We start from the raw sequence: 18,514 nt of genomic DNA, 5'->3' as shown, positions 1-18,514 counted from the left end.
TTTAAATTAAAAACTTTAATGGAGCAGAAAGTGGAAAAACTAACAACCAGCAGCTGACGAGACCCGTTTCCCATAGCAACGCTCAGGCCGGTGACGTCACTTCCTGTTCAGTTTCGGCTGTAGAAGCCAGGAGTCAGATTTTATTTATTAAAACAGAAACATGTAGGGACACAGCGCCCCCAGCGGTGGGACTGCAGCACTGCAGCCTGTAAAACCAGGCTGGGCGTCAGAACCGGGTCAGAACCGGGTCAGTGAGTCTCCTCCAGCGGGTCAGAACCGGGTCAGTGAGTTTAATCCAGCGGGTCAGAACCGGGTCAGTGAGTCTCCTCCAGCGGGTCAGAACCGGGTCAGAACCGGGTCAGTGAGTCTCCTCCAGCGGGTCAGAACCGGGTCAGTGAGTGTCCTCCAGCGGGTCAGAACCGGGTCAGTGAGTTTAATCCAGCGGGTCAGAACCGGGTCAGTGAGTGTCCTCCAGCGGGTCAGAACCGGGTCAGTGAGTTTAATCCAGCGGGTCAGAACCGGGTCAGTGAGTGTCCTCCAGCGGGTCAGAACCGGGTCAGAACCGGGTCAGTGAGTCTCCTCCAGCGGGTCAGAACCGGGTCAGAACCGGGTCAGTGAGTTTAATCCAGCGGGTCAGAACCGGGTCAGAACTGGGTCAGTGAGTTTAATCCAGCGGGTCAGAACCGGGTCAGTGGGTCTCCTCCAGCGGGTCAGAACCGGGTCAGAACCGGGTCAGTGGGTCTCCTCCAGCGGGTCAGAACCGGGTCAGAACCGGGTCAGTGAGTTTAATCCAGCGGGTCAGAACCGGGTCAGTGAGTCTCCTCCAGCGGGTCGGGTCGCTGTGGCGCCTCAGCTGGACTCTTACTCCTGCCCTGTTCTTCCTCCGCGGCGGTAGCGTCGCCCGGCGGCGTCCCGGTCGCCGCGGGCGCCACCGTCGCCGGGGGCGCCGGCTCGGCGCCGCTCTGCAGGAACTTCCTGAGGTCCTTGAGCGCGGGGCGCAGCATCTGGACCAGCGCCAGCAGCGCGGCCTGCGTCCCCTCCAGCGCCTGCGCCTGCCGCTCCTGCGCCAGCGCCTGCGCCTCCTGGCTGCGCCGCATCACCTGCAGCAGCTCGTTCTGCCCCTCCAGGTGCTGCGCGATCTGGCGGATGTGGACGTTGGTGACGCGCTGCTCCTGCAGCAGGCGCGCCGAGTTCAGGGCGATGCGGCTCTTCAGCTCCTGCGGCTTGGCCTGCGGCGCCGGCGAGGCGAGCGACGGCGTCAGCATCTCCACCGGCGTTTCCGCGGCGGCCATCACGGCGGGGGCGGAGTCTCCTACGACGACGGCGGCGGTGCAGTACTCCACCACGCCGCCGTCCTCCAGGGCGTGGTACGTGGTTTCAGCTGCAGGTTGAAGACGCAGAGGTTGGACCAGAACCAGAACCAGAACCAGAACCTCGGCAGGTCCGGGGACTTACCGGTCAGCGGTTTGGGCTCCTCACCGACGCCCCCTGCTGGTCCTGGAGCAGCTGGACAACATGGAGGACGGCAGGTTAAGAAACACCAGGGGTTCTGACATCATCACAGATCCACCAATCAGAGCCGGACTAACGGCTGACATGTTGGTTTTCACCTCAGAATGAAAATAAAGCTTGTTGCTGCCGAGGATGTAAGAATATAATAATAATTAAAATGTTTTCAGTAATTCAGAATCTAATTTCATTAAAGACACATTTTTTATATATTTATATTTGAACAATAATGATTATTTTTATTTAATCTGTCCTTAAATTATTTAAATCTTTGTTCATGTAAGTTATAATTTATTGATTTTCATATTTATTAACATATTCTAACTTTAATTTATTTATTTATAACCTTTTAACTTTATTTATTTATTTTTTTAAATTCATAATTAATTTTTTTATTTTTTAAAACGTATTTTAAATGTTTTAAATACATTTTTCTAAGATTATTTTACTTTTAAATATTATTTGTTATTTTAACATTTCTTTATTTTAATACATTTCGATACGTTTCTACTTCTACATTATTTTTTAAATTGTATTTTCAAATAATGTAAGAAGTCTGTGTCGTCACTCCTCCTGAGCGCAGGCGCGTTGACCTCTGACCCCGCCGTGCTCCTCACCCTCCGCCAGGCTCCCCGCCGCCGCCGCCGCCGCCGCCGGCAGGCTGAGCTCCGCCTCCGGGTCCCCGGCCGGCAGGCTGATGATGGTCGCCTCCCCCAGCAGGTTGCAGATCCGCTGCTGCATGGCGGTGAGGATGACCGGGACCGGAGCGCAGTCCGCGGCCGTGCCCTCGATGGCGGCCCGGGCCTGGGCCACCTTCCGGCGGACCTCGGTCTTCATGTCGGACCACTTCTTCTTGACCTCGGGCAGCTCGCGCGGGCAGGTGGTGACGGCGTTCACCTTCTTCAGGATGTCCACCCAGGCGTTGTTCTTGGCCATGTGCGTGACTCCCGCGTTGAAGTGGCTCACCAGGGTCTGCTTCTGCTTCTCTATCTCCTCCACGATGATCTCCACCTCCCGCTCCGAGAAATTCATCTTCCTCTTCTTGGCGGCCGAAGCCATGACCTGCGGGAGACGCTCCCGGACGGAGGTGAACGTGCGTAAGGTACGCAACAAAAAAAAAAAACAGTGCGATTTGCTCACTTTCTGAGCGCAGCGTAATGGCTTCCAGAATCGGCTTCTTCTTCCTACGTTAGCCGGGAAGGAAGCCCCGCCCACTGCGCGCCCATTGGCTGGGCGACATGCGCGCGCTCACAGCGCCGTGTTCCCATTGGCTAAGAGAGACGCCAGTGAGTTTTCAACAGTTGGGCTGAAGAACAACAAACAGGAGATGTTCTCCACGGCAAAGACGGTAAAAACTCACTTTTAAAATTTATTTAAAATCTTTAAATTCATATTGGCGTTGATAACACGATTAAAAAAAAGAAAATCTCATTCCTGTATAATAACCAATTAAAACAAACCTGGAATAAAGTCCCATTATTATGATTGTATCTTTCACTTTAAAGGTCATAACTTACATGAGTTACTGTGAGCAAATTGACCCGTTATCAATTTTATTGTGAAAATTACCACCAGGCGGAAGTTAATTTTAAAATTCACATCATAAATATAGTATAATGTAGAGCTGAAACGATTCGATTATTAAAATTCCTCGATTATTAAAACTGATCTGCCTGGAAGCTTCGCTATATTATGTTTTATTTAGGCACCGTGTTCCGGCCGGGACTTTATTTGCGCTCTCACTTCCGCCTGAGTTGTTAACGGAAGCTAAGTGTTAGCAACATTATTAAAGTTCTGCCTGGGAAGATTTTTTTGATTCATGATAATTAATGTCTGAGTTTTTGTCGTTTTTCGGGGAACCAATAAACTCCTTAAAGTGACCGGAGCGATGATGCCTGCAGTTCGGCAGCTTTTCTGCTGCGGATTCAGAGCAAATGGCAGATTATTTATACGGGTGAGCGGAGAGACCGGACACTGTGGGCGGCTTTAGATGATGTCATATCATCCCGGTCGCTTCATGACGTTACAAAGCTGGTAGATGTTTCCTGTCGCTAACATCTGAATGTCTGGGCGAGGTGAGAGTTCATCTGTGAACCTGACAGAAGATGAATACATAAAGCTGGAGTGTAGATATTTCTGTATAATAGCCTGCCTCATTATTATTACGTATAATTTCAGATCTTTGTCCAACTTTTCTTCAGGTTAACTTAGAAAGTGAGCCGTTATTTTTACAGTTTAGTTTCTAAATTACAGAAAAGTAGCTGAAATATGAAAAATTGGACGGATATTGATACCCAATAGTAACACTGCTGTTACGTTAGATTTACTAATGTTTTATTTTATCCGATTACTAAAATATTCATTTACTACAATGCGTTACTTCACAATACTTTCACAGTAAAATTAATCCTCTAAACCCTAAAACAAATTAAATTTACAATTTAGACTCAGTTACTGAACATCAAACTGTTTATGGTCCATTTAATGATTGATAAAAACAAAACATTTAAATTAATGTCAGCATTTTCCAGCTGCAGAAACCCAAACAGGAGGAGTTCAAACTGTAAACATTTTAATTATTTTTTTAATGGCACCATCATCAAAAGCATAATTTAAACATTTTCTGACATCTTCATTGTAATCCGACTCCCAGAATGTCGGAGTTTAGAGAGAAATTCATGGAATTAATACATCAGTAGCAACATCCTGGCTCCTGCCTGCAGTTCCTCTCACCGCCTGCAGATGTCAGTATACTCATTTAAATCTGATCTGAACCGGATCAGAACCATCATCAGCAGCGTTGAAATCTTTCCCACAGAACCGAAACAGGAACACGGAGAGAGAGAGAGACCGACAGCATGAAGGCAGAGGTTCTGGTTCTGCAGCGCCGACCCGTCCAGCGGAGACCAGTGGGCTCATGTAAACAAGTTCAGCTTCAAGTAAGGCTCAGAAACCCGGTCCGATCAGAACCGGGCCCTCACACTGAACTGACGGGTTCTGGTTCTGAAGGTCAGCTGGGTCCGGGCTGGTTCGGTTCTGTTGGGTTTAGACGCAGACTGGGCTGGGTTTGGACCGCTGTGACATGATGGTACCCAGCAGCCAATCATGGATCAGAACCACCTGGAAAGTAAAGAAAGTCCAAAACAACAAGACGACCCATCTGGTGAGAGGAGCTTCAGAACCGGGACAGAACCCGGTAATCCACCTGGAAGTAAAGCAGCACCGACCCGTCCCAGTCCGCCCAGCGTTCCCAGATGACCCCCAGCGTTCCCAGATGACCCCCAGCGTTCCCAGTCTACCCGTCCTCTGGGTCCAGGTGCTTGAGGACGCCTCCCACCAGGTGCAGGCTGCCGGTCACCAGGACCTGGACGTGTGCGGCGTCCTGAAGCAGCGCGGCCTTGGCGGCCATGCTGGGTGTGACGGGCGGCGCCGTCTGAGCCGGGTCGGTCAGAACCGGGTCCCGTCCCTGGGCGATCCAGCAGAGGGCGCTGAGGATGCAGGGGAACACCAGCGAGTCCGCCTTCCTCTCGGCGAGCGGCGCCGGGCCGTCCCGGATCAGCAGCGGCGCCGGGTACTCGTCTCCGCCGTCGCTAAGGAGACGCCAGCTCCGCTCGTTGTCCAGGCAACAGGTCAGCATGGTCTCCACGGCGACGTTGAAGTTCTGCTGGTCTGAGAGGAGACGGGTCCATGTTCAGACATAAACACTGAAGTTCTGCCGGACCAGAACCAGAGAAGAACCAAATATCAGCAGGTAGAGAAGTCAGAACCGAACAGTTCCCTGTGGAACTGAACTGTTCGTTCAGCAGCAGACTGACCTGCGTTGCCGGAGGCGACGGTTTCGGTGATGTTGGGGCAGAACACGGCCAAGTCGAAGCGACACGCCTGGAGGAGAGCAGAGAGGCTGCCGTTAGCCCACCTGGACCCGGCCCGGTCCTGTTCGACCCGGTTCCGACTCACCAGCAGCAGCTTCAGCATGGCGGCGGCGTCCCTCCTCCCGGTGGCGTTGAACAGCAGAACCCGAACCACGGCTCCACTGAAACACAGCAGCAGGTCAACAGGACCGGCTCCACACAGACCCGGGTCGGAACCGGTCCGGTCCGGCTCACCTGGCGCCGCTCTGGGACTGGGCGGCGGCCTCCTGGAACCACTGGACGCAGGCCTGCATGCTGCGGTGGGTGTGGGCTCCGTCCAGGAAGTAGGTGAGCGCGCCGCGCCGCAGCGTCTGGTTCCGCCCGGCCCAACGCGCCTCCGCCAGGCCTGCCGCCAAACGCAGGAACCGTGATCCGGTGCCGGTTCTACGGGTCCGACCCAACGGTTCCGGGACTCACCTTTCACCATGGTGGCGCCGGGCCGGAAAGAGTCCGCCTGCAACACGCAGCTGGTGTCCGGATCAGGGAGGGCGGGGCTTAGATCTGCAGACAGGAAGTCCAAACACAGAACCTCATATATAGTTTGGGAGCTTGTTAAACTGGCCTCCGGTCACCAGGTGGCAGCAGAGTCACACTAACCAGGCTGACGGATGAATGAATGAATGTCGGCAAAAAGATAAAATTTAATTACAAAACCAATTAATAATTTTACGATAAAACTCATTTTAAGGAGAAAACCCTGTGATGTCATCAGGACGGTCCGAGTGATCCGTCCTACAGATGGACGTCTCCCCGTCGGGTCTCACCTGGCCCACACCGCCGCTGCAGCCAGGTGTGGCAGAGCTGCAGGGCCAGCGACGCGTTGGACCGCTGGTGCTGACCCGCCAGGCCCAGCTGCAGCGCTCCGGACTCCGTCTGGTACCGGTCCAGGTCCGGACAGACCCGCAGCGGACACTGCGACGGCAGACAGGAAGACGTGAGGTTGATGGCTGGCGGCGGCGGCGACGACCCGCTGGACCCCGACACTCACCTGGATCTCTCTGGCCCGGTCCCTCAGAACCGTCATGGCCTCCTGCGGCTGTCGGACCGTGAATGCGGGAACGCCCGGCTGCACAAACGGAACAAAGGTGAAGAAGCGGAGACATGGAGTCTGGACCTACCTGGACCCGACCAGAACCAGACGCACCTTGAAGATTCCCGCTTTCTGCCAGGCGATCTTCTCGATGGTGTCGCCCAAAATCTGGGTGTGGTCGATTCCCAGAGAGGTGATGCCACAGACCCACGGCCTCCTGGGAACGCACGGGTCAGTGAGCGGCTGGAGCACGACACCAGAACCAGAACCCAAAACAAAGCAAGAACCCAACACCAGAACCAGGAACTCAATCGGAACCAGAACCCAACATCTACCCTGTCCCAATACTGTCTACCCAAGAAGCTGGACAGAGGATGCAACTACAGCATATGCCAAGCCACACCAAGCTAAGCTATGCTAAGCTATACGAGGGTAAGCTAAGCTAAGCTACGCTAAGATGTCCTGCGCTAAGCTAAGCAAAGCATCTAACTCCAGAACTCAACAACAGAACCAAACATCTAGCCCAGGGGGCCCCAAACCTTTTCCTGAGGGCCCCATAACGTTTCCCTTCTCCGCTGGGGGCCGGAGTCAGTTTGTACCAGAACAACTGAGATGTTTGCAGGAGAGCCTGGATGTAAAAATGTGTTGTTTTCCAGAAAACACAACCAAATAATCCTCTCTGGGTTCTTCACAGAAAAAATCCAGGAAGGATTATAGTCCGTATTTTCCTGACTATAAACCACAACAACAAAGTTTTTATTTTTTAACCAGTAAACATCTAAGCCTCAGATTTCTCTGCCGCTCCAGGTTTTCCACACGATGCAGCAGCAGCAGAGGGGAACGAACAGCCAACATCTGGGTCAGAACAGGTCGACTGAATATCACATTTATTACGTTGAAAAACAAAAAGTTGCCAAGTTTAGATTTAACTGAACTGATTAGTTTCTGAACCGTAACAAAGTTCTGATCCTTCGTGTTGCTACTAGCATGAGCTAAATGAAAATGGACGCTCTGTTCTTCTTCTTTAGATTTCAACAGCAGCTTGCATCCATTATTGTTGCTCTACTGCCACCTACTGGATCCTAATATCTATACCTCAGATTCTCATAATGATCCCAGGATTATTTAAAAAAAACGAAAAATCTTCTTTTTCCCCTCGATGCTACTTAACTGATCAACAACATTCTCAAATTTCAGTTCCCTATTAAAACCTAATTCCGTTTTAATGGCCGCTTTCTTTCATTTCCAATGATTCACTTTGTAATGGTCTCACTATGGCGTCTTGTACCAAAACTAACCATCAGCCAAACTCCTTTCACACGAGTCTGGATTAATTAGTTCTTCCTTTATTTCCATGTAGAATGGAGTGAAACTGTCAAAACACAAACTACTCAGGATGAGCTGAGAGCAGCTTACAGAAGTGTTTTATATTCAGATACACACATTAGAAGTACAACTGATACAGCAGCTACCTCTGAATGCTACGTAGCGACCTGAGAAATCTTAGCAGCCTGCTAGTTAGCAATGACGTAGCACATAATCAAATCGCCCGCAGGTATTTCCAAAACTAATTCAATAAACAAGTTACTTATTTTATCATATGTTAACATAAAGGCTCGTTTTGAAGTATAAGCTGCTACTACAGGCTTCGAAGAACTCGACCTGAATGCGGCGTTCATATCTGCTCTACCGCTAGCAAACAACCGCACTGACTAAATAACATAAAGGTCCAACAGATGGCAGCAATGCGCCATGCAAAACAAAACATCCACAGTTTACAGGACACACTTCCTGCTAAAGAGCCCCCTGGTGGTCGAAGAAAAATCCACATATAAACCGGAAAATACAATATATGAAAAGAAATCTGAATGCTCTCTGGTATTGTTCAGGGGGCCGGACCAAATGTGGCGGCGGGCCGGATCCGGCCCGCAGGCCGTAGTTTGGGGACCACTGAGCTAGCCTGTCTTGGTACTAACAGGCGCTAAGCTACGCTACACCAAGCTAAATCAAACTAAATCAAACTAAGCTAATATTTCCCCCTGCTTGCAACGGATGGCTTCCAGCCTTAAAGTGACGGCGTCCACCTTCAAGCAGAGTCCCACCTGACAACGTTGGTGCAGTCGTACGCTCCTCCGATCCCGACTTCGATGATGGCCAAGTCCACCTGAACGAAAGCAGCCAATCAGACGCAGCGATGGGAAGCAGCCAATCAGACGCAGCGATGGGAAGCAGCCAATCAGACGCAGCGATGGGAAGCAGCCAATCAGACGCAGCGATGGGAAGCAGCCAATCAGACGCAGCGATGGGAAGCAGCCAATCAGACGCAGCGATGGGAAGCAGCCAATCAGACGCAGCGATGGGAAGCAGCCAATCAGACGCAGCGATGGGAAGCAGCCAATCAGACGCTGCGGCAGCGAGAGCTCACCTTCTCCTGGAGGAAGACGTGGAACGCCAAGATGGTGAGGAACCGGAAGTACGCCGGCATCGTCCCTCCGTGGGCCTCCTGAGGTCAGAGGTCAGAATCACCTTACGAAGTACAAGAAATGACAAGCAGGACTACAAGCCCGCGTCATCAACCCGATTATCCGAGTTTGTTAAAAACAATGTAATGAACATGTTCAGTAACCATGGAGACCAATCCTAACCTGGATGCTAACCATTTTACCCTACACCTTTAGCCAGGTGTAGGGTAAAATGGTGATTTTTGGCCATTTGGGTTTGCCATACAACCCACACAGTCACCAGCAAAACGCAAAGTGAGGCCTGAACGTGTCCAATAAGCCTGTGGGGTCACATGGAGTCACGCTCTGCCCCACACCAGCAGTCATTAACTGGTTCCTCCTGCCTGGAACTGGGCCCAATGCGGAGCGGACCGGGCCAATCAGACTGATTCTGATCTGCAGGTCAAACACTGGAAACCCTGACTTTCTCTCTGGTCTGTAAACGCATCATCCAGCAGTTTTGATGGCGAGTTTACAGGCCGGGTTCTGGTTCTGGTCGGGCTCACCTTGGTCTCATCCAGCCGTCCGTAAACCTGCCAGAAGTATTTGGTGAAAAGTTCGTTGCCGATCGGCCGGCCGTCGATGCGGATCCTCTCCCTCACCTGGACCAGGTGGGGCGAGCTGCAGGAAACAGGAAGTCAGAGCAGAACGTCGTCCAATCAGAGGCCTACGCTCAGCGATAACCTGGACTGGAAACCTTCAGCAAACTGGGACATCCAGCTGGAAACCAGTCAGACCTGGAGCTGCTGCTGGCAGGAACCGGTTTAAACTGTACAGAACCGGTTTAAACTGGACAGAACCGGTTTAAACTGGACAGAACCAGTTTAAACTGTACAGAACCGGTTTAAACTGGACAGAACCGGTTTAAACTGTACAGAACCAGTTTAAACTGTACAGAACCCGTTTAAACTGTACAGAACCCGTTTAAACTGTACAGAACCGGTTTAAACTGGACAGAACCGGTTTAAACTGTACAGAACCAGTTTAAACTGGACAGAACCGGTTTAAACTGTACAGAACCCGGTTTAAACTGGACAGAACCTGTTTAAACTGTACAGAACCGGTTTAAACTGGACAGAACCAGTTTTAACTGAACAGAACCGGTTTAAACTGGACAGAACCAGTTTTAACTGAACAGAACCGGTTTAAACTGGACAGAACCCGTTTAAACTGTACAGAACCCGTTTAAACTGGACAGAACCAGTTTAAACTGGACAGAACCTGTTTAAACTGGACAGAACCTGTTTAAACTGGACAGAACCAGTTTAAACTGGACAGAACCTGTTTAAACTGGACAGAACCTGTTTAAACTGAACAGAACCTGTTTAAACTGGACAGAACCCGGTTTAAACTGGACAGAACCCTGTTTAAACTGGACAGAACCCGGTTTAAACTGGACAGAACCTGTTTAAACTGGACAGAACCCGGTTTAAACTGGACAGAACCCGGTTTAAACTGGACAGAACCGGTTTAAACTGGACAGAACCGGTTTAAACTGGACAGAACCGGTTTAAACTGGACAGAACCCGGTTTAAACTGGACAAAACCCGGTTTAAACTGGACAGAACCCGGTTTAAACTGGACAGAACCGGTTTAAACTGGACAGAACCGGTTTAAACTGGACAGAACCCGGTTTAAACTGGACAGAACCCGGTTTAAACTGGACAGAACCGGTTTAAACTGGACAGAACCGGTTTAAACTGGACAGAACCGGTTTAAACTGGACAGAACCCGGTTTAAACTGGACAGAACCGGTTTAAACTGGTTCCGCCACAGCAGTGAACCCAAACGGTTCCAAAGAACCTCTGGAGTCAGCGTGAAGCCTGGTGGTGGCAGCATCATGCTGTGGGCAGCGTTATTCTAAATCTGGTTCATTTGCAGTAAAATCTGATTTTAAAAGCAAATAAACTGATAAAATGTTAAACTATGAAGAACATAAACTGAGTCAAATAAAAAATATAAACACATTGATGTATAAATAAGTTCAATGTTAAAATTAAAAAGTAAATAAATTGATAAACTGTTCAATAAAATTATAGATCAATAACATTTTATAATGCAGAAACATTCACATTTTTCTTCATATTTGAAATTATTTAAAAACATTAAAATATTTTTATGGCATTAAGAACCAGGACCGGACTCACCTGTAGAACCCGGTCCGGAAGCCGTAGGTTCTGAGGATCCGCTCCGTGAACGCGCAGGTGGATCCCTGGAAGACAGAGCGGCTGGGGTCAGGGGTCAGAGGTCAAACAGGAGTTCCCGGTTCTTGCATCAGGTCGGCGTACCGGCCCTTTAAGAGCCTCACCTTGCCCTTGGTCCCCGTGACGTGGATGATGTTGAGGTGATCCAGCTGCTCCACCTGAAACAAACGGAGGGTCAGCCACCTGAAGCAGCAGAGCAGGTTCTGGTTCTGGTGGACCCACCGTGAGCCCGGCCCGCTCCAGGAAGCCCGGCATGGCCAGCAGCTGCTGCTGGGGGTCCCTCTGCCCCCTGCTGGTCTGCTGCAGGACGCTGGCGTTGCTCTGCAGCGTGTTCAGGGTGCAGATGGCGTCCTGCAACAGGAAGCGGGTCTGATGACATCCTGACCCGGAAACACGGGCAGAACCGACGACCCGAACCCGGCTCAGCCACTGGGGGAGGCAGCGTCATGCTGGGGGGAGGAGGGTTGTGAAGACCTGCTAAGCTAACGCTAGCAGGTCTCTGGTGTTGGGCAACAGACGGACCCGGACCCTTTTAGGAGTACAGTCCGTTTCCATGGCAACGGCGCTGCTCAACAGGCGTCGTTTCACATTAAAATATTCAAACGTCACCAGCTCTTCACCTGGACGTTTGGGACGGGGGGTGGGGGCTGTGACCCCCAGGGGGTCAAGACAACACGGTACAAACGTTATGCAAATGGCAGGTCGCCACGGTACCCGTCAGCCACGTGACCGCACGTTAATCTGCGTCCTAACCTGGACACACCTGGACAGGTGAGCAAAACTGGAACAATCCGTTTCAGCAGGAGGTGAAACAGTTACTCTGGCTCAGTTAAAGGCCGATTCATGTGGCCTAGTCAAAGTGCATTCCTGACTCCACAGCTCAGAATCTGAGCTGCAGATGCTTCAGTCTGCAAAATGGACCGAGAGGTCCAATCAGAACCGGTTCTGTAGCAGCACCTCCTTCTACTGACCAGAGCCGGGAGTTCACATGTCCAGCTGTACTTTGGACCCAGTGGACCGCGGCACCGGCGGGCCTCCATTAGCTCTCTGCTGTTCTCCCAGTACAACCAACTGGGCCCATGTTCGTCTCTTCGGTTCGGTTCAAGCTTGTCAAACTGCGGACTCAGCCGGCCGAGCTAACGGGCTAGCAGCGCCCGGAGGCTCCGCGCCGCGCCGCGCCGCGTCCCTACCTGGTACTCCATGCCGGGGAAGTGAGGAGCCGCCTGGGTGCTGTGGTTCCGGACGGCCCGGTTCGCCAGCCTGAACACCGAGTCCCGCTCACTGCGCGAGGCGCCAAACGCCGACTGCCGCCGCAGCACGCGCAGCAGACACGCCATCTTGAGGCGGTGGGAGTCACCGGAAGCCACGCCCACATATGGGCGGGTCCGTTCGGATGCGTGATGACGTCAAGATACGCCCCTTCGACTTTTTTTTGTGTTGTTTTTCAGACTGAACAGATTTACAACAGATTTACAAATGACGAATATAGGAGACAATTACTGCCAATCAGCTGCGCGTTTAAAATTCATCCCAAAGCTCCAATAATAATAAACAAATTAAATAATTCAAATTAATCAATAAGATACTAATAGTTTGAAAACGGAGGTCAACAACTCTGTTTGAAAGTTGGATAAGAAATAATTAAAAAATGTAACAATTTGATGGCTGTTGAAAATATTGATTTAAAAACTTATATTTAAAAAAAACCCACCGAGATAGTTTAGTAAATAAATAACTTCACTAAAATATGATGAGTTGATGAATGAATAATGCAATATAATATATATAATCATTTTAAATTTTTAAATAACAGTGATGGAGTGAATGACAACAATTTATTTAAAAAAAAAATAAAAAATGGCTAATTGGATAAAAAAAGTCAAAAGAATAAAAAATATGTATAAACTGATGTATGCAATTCCCAATATTAATTGATTAAACAACAGAATTATCAGTTAGGAAGGCAAAAATGTAAATTATTAACACATAAATTGATAATTAGATTTTTAAAAATGATCTAAATATTTTTCGGAACATTATTAATCATAACCAATTTATAGGACTAACATTTTACCCTGAAAAATCTGAATTCATTAACATCTTTGTTGATGTAACAGCTTGTAGTTGCAGCCTCTCTCCAGCTGGTGGCAGTAAGAGCTCCGAGGTTTTTAATTGATCAAACCAAAGAAGAACTACTTCCGGTGCCGAAATGCAGCGAGAGAAAACAAGCAACGCCACCGCGGCTGAAAAGTGAGAATTTCTCTCATTTTCTCTACGTAATGTTCCCCAGCTGGTTAATGGAGCTGATTCTATTGCGTCCAGCTCTCGGTTCGGCCCAAAAGGCTCCAGATTGAGGTGAAAAAACGGCTTTTATTTCCCTCCGCAGGCCCGACAGGGAGGCCGCCATCATGTCCAAATACTACGACGGAGTGGAGTTCCCGTTCTGCGACGAGTTCTCCAAGTACGAGAAGATGGCCAAGATCGGACAGGGAACCTTCGGGTGAGGAACGCGATCAGCTTTTTAACTTCTGGTTCCGAAGAGGCCCGTTTTCCCGCTTGTTTCGGTAATCTGGACCCGAGATCAACTGATGCGACCTGAGCTAAAGCTAAGCTAAAAGCTAAGCTAAAGCTAGCTTGGTTTGAACGTAGCCAGCATTTTTAAAGTGCGTTTTCCGTTCAGTTAAACCTTCAGGAACAGGAGATTTAACCCACAGGCAGCGCGTCACTACATGTTTTAGTGACGTAACAGCAGGACAGAAATATGCTAATTTGAAAACATATTTTACTTCCAGTGATATTGTTGGAAACTATCAGCAAAGCTGCTGTAGAGACAAGAGGTCTCACTCGTGTTTAAAACCAGATTTTTAATAAACCTGCGTTCATCTGAGGCTGGGTCTTAAAGGGCCGGTAGCCCAGGCCACAGTTCATGTAAAACCCCACATCAGGTGAGCTGTGTTCACATCGTCCTGGAGGTTCTGCAGAACCTTGGTCCGGACTCCGGATCATCAGTGATCGTTTGGTTCTGTCTGACAGGGAAGTGTTCAAGGCCAAGCACCGGCAGACGGGGAAGAAGGTCGCGCTGAAGAAGGTTCTGATGGAGAACGAGAAGGAAGGGGTGAGAAACCGGACTCTTGACCCGGGTTCTACTGACCTGAAATGAGTTCTGACCCATTCTGACCCGGTTCCTCCAGTTCCCCATCACAGCCCTGAGGGAGATCAAGATCCTGCAGCTGCTGAAGCACGAGAACGTGGTGAACCTGATCGAGATCTGCAGAACCAAAGGTTGGTCCTCCGGGTCTGGTACCGGCCCGACCCGCTTTCAGAGCTCTCACGGCTCCGTGTGTTTGTCCCAGCGACCCAGTTCAACCGCTACAAGGGCTCCATCTACCTGGTGTTTGACTTCTGCGAGCACGACCTGGCCGGCCTGCTGAGCAACGCCAACGTCAAGTTCACTCTGGCCGAGATCAAGAAGGTGATGCAGATGCTGCTCAACGGCCTCTACTACATCCACCGGAACAAGGTGAGCCCGGCCCGGCCCGGTTCCGCCTCTGGAGCCGACGCCTGCTGACCCTCTGGCTCTGCCTCAGATCCTGCACAGAGACATGAAGGCGGCCAACGTCCTGATCACCAGAGACGGAGTCCTGAAGCTGGCCGACTTCGGCCTGGCCCGGGCCTTCAGCCTGGCCAAGAACAGCCAGGGGAACCGCTACACCAACCGGGTCGTCACGCTGTGGTACCGGCCGCCGGAGCTGCTGCTGGGTGAGGAACTACATGCCGGGTTCAGCATCTGTCCTGCACACAGAAACGTCTGTGGTTGTGGTGGAAAACTGGATTAAATGTCAGTTTTGATGGATTAAATGTATAGAAACAGCAGGGGGAGCTGTTTCTGGGTTTTGGTCATTAGTCCAGCAGGGGGAGCTGTTTCTGTGTTTTGGTCATTAGTCCAGCAGGGGGAGCTGTTTCTGTGTTTAGTGTTTTACCAGCAGGGGGAGCTGTTTCTGTGTTTAGTGTTTTACCAGCAGGGGGAGCTGTTTCTGTGTTTAGTGTTTTACCAGCAGGGGGAGCTGTTTCTGTGTTTTGGCTCTCAGTCCAGCAGGGGGAGCTGTTTCTGTGTTTTGGTCATTAGTCCAGCAGGGGGAGCTGTTTCTGTGTTTAGTGTTTTACCAGCAGGGGGAGCTGTTTCTGTGTTTTGGTCATTAGTCCAGCAGGGGGAGCTGTTTCTGTGTTTAGTGTCTGTCCAGCAGGGGGAGCTGTTTCTGTGTTTTGGTCATTAGTCCAGCAGGGGGAGCTGTTTCTGTGTTTTGGCTCTCAGTCCAGCAGGGGGAGCTGTTTCTGTGTTTAGTGTCTGTCCAGCAGGGGGAGCTGTTTCTGTGTTTAGTGTCTGTCCAGCAGGGGGAGCTGTTTCTGTGTTTTGGTCATTAGTCCAGCAGGGGGAGCTGTTTCTGTGTTTTGGCTCTCAGTCCAGCAGGGGGAGCTGTTTCTGTGTTTAGTGTCTGTCCAGCAGGGGGAGCTGTTTCTGTGTTTTGGCTCTCAGTCCAGCAGGGGGAGCTGTTTCTGTGTTTAGTGTTAGTCCAGCAGGGGGAGCTGTTTCTGTGTTTAGTGTCTGTCCAGCAGGGGGAGCTGTTTCTGTGTTTAGTGTTTTACCAGCAGGGGGAGCTGTTTCTGTGTTTAGTGTCTGTCCAGCAGGGGGAGCTGTTTCTGGGTTTTGGTCATTAGTCCAGCAGGGGGAGCTGTTTCTGTGTTTTGGCTCTCAGTCCAGCAGGGGGAGCTGTTTCTGTGTTTAGTGTCTGTCCAGCAGGGGGAGCTGTTTCTGTGTTTAGTGTTTTACCAGCAGGGGGAGCTGTTTCTGTGTTTAGTGTTTTACCAGCAGGGGGAGCTGTTTCTGTGTTTAGTGTCTGTCCAGCAGGGGGAGCTGTTTCTGGGTTTTGGTCATTAGTCCAGCAGGGGGAGCTGTTTCTGTGTTTTGGTCATTAGTCCAGCAGGGGGAGCTGTTTCTGTGTTTTGGTCATTAGTCCAGCAGGGGGAGCTGTTTCTGTGTTTTGGTCATTAGTCCAGCAGGGGGAGCTGTTTCTGTGTTTTGGTCATTAGTCCAGCAGGGGGAGCTGTTTCTGTGTTTAGTGTCTGTCCAGCAGGGGGAGCTGTTTCTGTGTTTAGTGTCTGTCCAGCAGGGGGAGCTGTTTCTGTGTTTTGGTCATTAGTCCAGCAGGGGGAGCTGTTTCTGTGTTTTGGTCATTAGTCCAGCAGGGGGAGCTGTTTCTGTGTTTAGTGTCTGTCCAGCAGGGGGAGCTGTTTCTGTGTTTAGTGTCTGTCCAGCAGGGGGAGCTGTTTCTGTGTTTAGTGTCTGTCCAGCAGGGGGAGCTGTTTCTGGGTTTTGGTCATTAGTCCAGCAGGGGGAGCTGTTTCTGTGTTTTGGTCATTAGTCCAGCAGGGGGAGCTGTTTCTGTGTTTAGTGTCTGTCCAGCAGGGGGAGCTGTTTCTGTGTTTAGTGTCTGTCCAGCAGGGGGAGCTGTTTCTGGGTTTTGGTCATTAGTCCAGCAGGGGGAGCTGTTTCTGTGTTTTGGTCATTAGTCCAGCAGGGGGAGCTGTTTCTGTGTTTAGTGTCTGTCCAGCAGGGGGAGCTGTTTCTGGGTTTTGGCTCTCAGTCCAGCAGGGGGAGCTGTTTCTGGGTTTTGGCTCTCAGTCCAGCAGGGGGAGCTGTTTCTGTGTTTAGTGTTTTACCAGCAGGGGGAGCTGTTTCTGTGTTTAGTGTCTGTCCAGCAGGGGGAGCTGTTTCTGGGTTTAGTGTTTTACCAGCAGGGGGAGCTGTTTCTGTGTTTAGTGTTTGTCCAGCAGGGGGAGCTGTGTTTTCTGACTCTGGCTGTTTCTCTCCAGGCGAGCGGGACTACGGGCCGCCCATCGACCTGTGGGGGGCGGGCTGCATCATGGCGGAGATGTGGACCCGCAGCCCCATCATGCAGGGCAACACGGAGCAGCACCAGCTGACCCTCATCAGCCAGCTGTGCGGCTCCATCACGGCCGAGACGTGGCCCGCCGTGGACAAGAAGTACGAGCTGTACCAGAAGATGGAGCTGCCCAAGGGCCAGAAGAGGAAGGTCAAGGACCGGCTCAAGGCCTACGTCAAGGACCCATATGCCCTGGACCTGATCGACAAGCTGCTGGTTCTGGACCCGGCCCAGCGGGTCGACAGCGACGACGCCCTCAACCACGACTTCTTCTGGTCCGACCCCATGCCGTCCGACCTCAAGAACATGCTGTCCACGCACAACACGTCCATGTTCGAGTACCTGGCCCCGCCGCGGCGCAGGGGCCACATGCCGCAGCAGCAGCCCAACCAGAACCGGAACCCGGCCACCACCAGCCAGACCGAGTTCGACCGGGTCTTCTAGCCGGATCCGGAACCAGACTGACGTTTCCTGCAGGATCGTCCTGCTTGTTGGGTCGACCCGGAGTCCTGCTGAGGGTTCTGGGCCGGTTCTGGACCGGTCCGTCAGCCTCGCTCCATGAAAAGACGTTTAGTTTTAACGTTCCCGTTCAGTCCAGAAGGGAAACCGCTCTTGGTTCTGATCGGTTCCAACTGGACCTCCTCAGGGTATTTAAAGGAACGAGTTCTGAGCGGTCCACTGGGCCGGAACCACACACTAATAAAATGTTTTGTCATTTTGTTTGGGGAACCAAAGAGGAGCATTCTGGACCTGGAACCGGGTCTGTGATGCTGCAGTGGCGCCATCTGTCCACCAGATGGCGGCAGAAAACCAGCAGAAATGAATGTTGATTAATTTTAGTGTTTAAATGACGTCAAAACTCTGCATGTTTGTGATGTAATAAACTTTAATAAAGCTGCCTCCTCCACTCGGTTCACACCCCTACAATTGTTTCTATTTAGTTCTTGACGTCACGCCGTTCCACTCCGCCATGACACCGGAAGTCTGCGAGGATCGAAACAAACGAAGATAATAAACAAAAAAACGGGCTGAGGTCCGTGTTGTTTCTCCAATGTGGCTTTTTATTTACCGATTCCGGTGTGAAAACGCTCGCGGTGCTGCGGGTCGGCGAACCGAACCTCATTCTTTAGGTAAAAACGCTTCGGTGAGGACACAAAATGGCCGCCGCCGTCAACCACACGGTCCTGCCGAGTCTTAACGGCGAACATCGTTTACAGGGTGAGAAGATTTTAACGTTCATAAACCTCACAGGTGAGTAAAATTAGGACAAAAGGTGCGTCGCCGTGCGGGAAGGAGCGGGAAACATGGCGGCCATCTTTACTTCCAGACGGCGGTGAGCTAACGGTTAGCCTGCTGGTTTGCAGCAGCAGCAGAGTGAATGGAAAATGTTTTGCCCGAATCTTTCAACACCTGCTGA

At 50.8% G+C, this 18,514-nt stretch overlaps 3 protein-coding genes across 7 annotated transcripts; 1 reads left to right on the top strand and 2 right to left on the bottom strand.

The window, feature by feature from the left end:
• naif1 (nuclear apoptosis inducing factor 1) lies at positions 1–2,568 on the bottom strand. The gene is made up of 3 exons (XM_017307751.2): positions 2,127–2,568; positions 1,456–1,506; positions 1–1,381 (listed from the first exon to the last, which is right to left on the bottom strand). Exons 1-3 carry the CDS (start codon positions 2,566–2,568, stop codon positions 810–812), a joined length of 1,065 nt encoding a protein of 354 aa, XP_017163240.2. The 3' UTR covers positions 1–809.
• Positions 2,508–18,024, top strand: cdk9 (cyclin-dependent kinase 9 (CDC2-related kinase)). Of its 3 annotated transcripts, XM_081614111.1 has the most exons (8): positions 2,740–2,857; positions 13,273–13,405; positions 13,542–13,655; positions 14,189–14,270; positions 14,347–14,437; positions 14,509–14,675; positions 14,743–14,914; positions 17,027–18,024. In XM_081614111.1, the coding sequence occupies exons 2-8, from the start codon at positions 13,365–13,367 to the stop codon at positions 17,539–17,541; spliced, it is 1,182 nt and encodes a 393-aa protein (XP_081470237.1). In that variant the 5' UTR covers positions 2,740–2,857; positions 13,273–13,364; the 3' UTR covers positions 17,542–18,024. The 3 variants fall into 3 exon arrangements, with proteins under 3 accessions (XP_008423042.1, XP_081470237.1, XP_008423041.1); XM_008424820.2 differs by lacking the exons at positions 2,740–2,857; positions 13,273–13,405 and adding an exon at positions 2,508–2,611; XM_008424819.3 differs by lacking the exon at positions 2,740–2,857 and having other exon boundaries at positions 12,572–13,405.
• Positions 4,065–12,594, bottom strand: fpgs (folylpolyglutamate synthase). 3 transcript variants are annotated; one of them, XM_008424818.3, is made up of 15 exons: positions 12,346–12,592; positions 11,378–11,506; positions 11,260–11,313; positions 11,099–11,163; positions 9,458–9,572; positions 8,876–8,953; positions 8,553–8,614; positions 6,565–6,667; positions 6,409–6,486; positions 6,185–6,332; positions 5,838–5,921; positions 5,616–5,766; positions 5,467–5,542; positions 5,325–5,391; positions 4,065–5,178 (listed from the first exon to the last, which is right to left on the bottom strand). In XM_008424818.3, exons 1-15 carry the CDS (start codon positions 12,490–12,492, stop codon positions 4,805–4,807), a joined length of 1,731 nt encoding a protein of 576 aa, XP_008423040.2. In that variant the 5' UTR covers positions 12,493–12,592; the 3' UTR covers positions 4,065–4,804. The 3 variants fall into 3 exon arrangements, with proteins under 3 accessions (XP_008423040.2, XP_081470235.1, XP_081470236.1); XM_081614109.1 differs by having other exon boundaries at positions 5,467–5,921; positions 12,346–12,593; XM_081614110.1 differs by having other exon boundaries at positions 4,955–5,221; positions 5,467–5,921; positions 12,346–12,594.
• Positions 18,025–18,514: the final 490 nt, after the last annotated feature.

Source organism: Poecilia reticulata, chromosome 12 (assembly GCF_904066995.2).
Source record: "Poecilia reticulata chromosome 12, P_reticulata-male-v2, whole genome shotgun sequence".
In the NCBI taxonomy this organism is placed as follows: Eukaryota; Metazoa; Chordata; class Actinopteri; order Cyprinodontiformes; family Poeciliidae; genus Poecilia; species Poecilia reticulata.
Note: the sequence above shows the minus strand (reverse complement) of the source record. Positions and strands in the feature narration are given on the sequence as shown.

Excerpts from the sequence above, each read along its gene's own strand:
- cdk9 (XM_081614111.1), top strand. The coding sequence starts at position 13,365 with ATGCAGCGAGAGAAAACAAGCAACGCCACCGCGGCTGAAAA. Across the intron at positions 13,406-13,541 it reads AACGCCACCGCGGCTGAAAA|GCCCGACAGGGAGGCCGCCA; the intron begins GTGAGAATTTCT and ends TTCCCTCCGCAG. Across the intron at positions 14,915-17,026 it reads GCCGCCGGAGCTGCTGCTGG|GCGAGCGGGACTACGGGCCG; the intron begins GTGAGGAACTAC and ends GTTTCTCTCCAG.
- naif1 (XM_017307751.2), bottom strand. The coding sequence starts at position 2,568 with ATGGCTTCGGCCGCCAAGAAGAGGAAGATGAATTTCTCGGAGCGGGAG. Across the intron at positions 1,507-2,126 it reads GGCGGGGAGCCTGGCGGAGG|CTGCTCCAGGACCAGCAGGG; the intron begins GTGAGGAGCACG and ends CATGTTGTCCAG. Across the intron at positions 1,382-1,455 it reads GGAGCCCAAACCGCTGACCG|CTGAAACCACGTACCACGCC; the intron begins GTAAGTCCCCGG and ends TTCAACCTGCAG.
- fpgs (XM_081614109.1), bottom strand. The coding sequence starts at position 12,492 with ATGGCGTGTCTGCTGCGCGTGCTGCGGCGGCAGTCGGCGTTTGGCGCC. Across the intron at positions 11,507-12,345 it reads TCCCCGGCATGGAGTACCAG|GACGCCATCTGCACCCTGAA; the intron begins GTAGGGACGCGG and ends TTCCTGTTGCAG. Across the intron at positions 5,179-5,324 it reads CGTCGCCTCCGGCAACGCAG|ACCAGCAGAACTTCAACGTC; the intron begins GTCAGTCTGCTG and ends GTCTCCTCTCAG.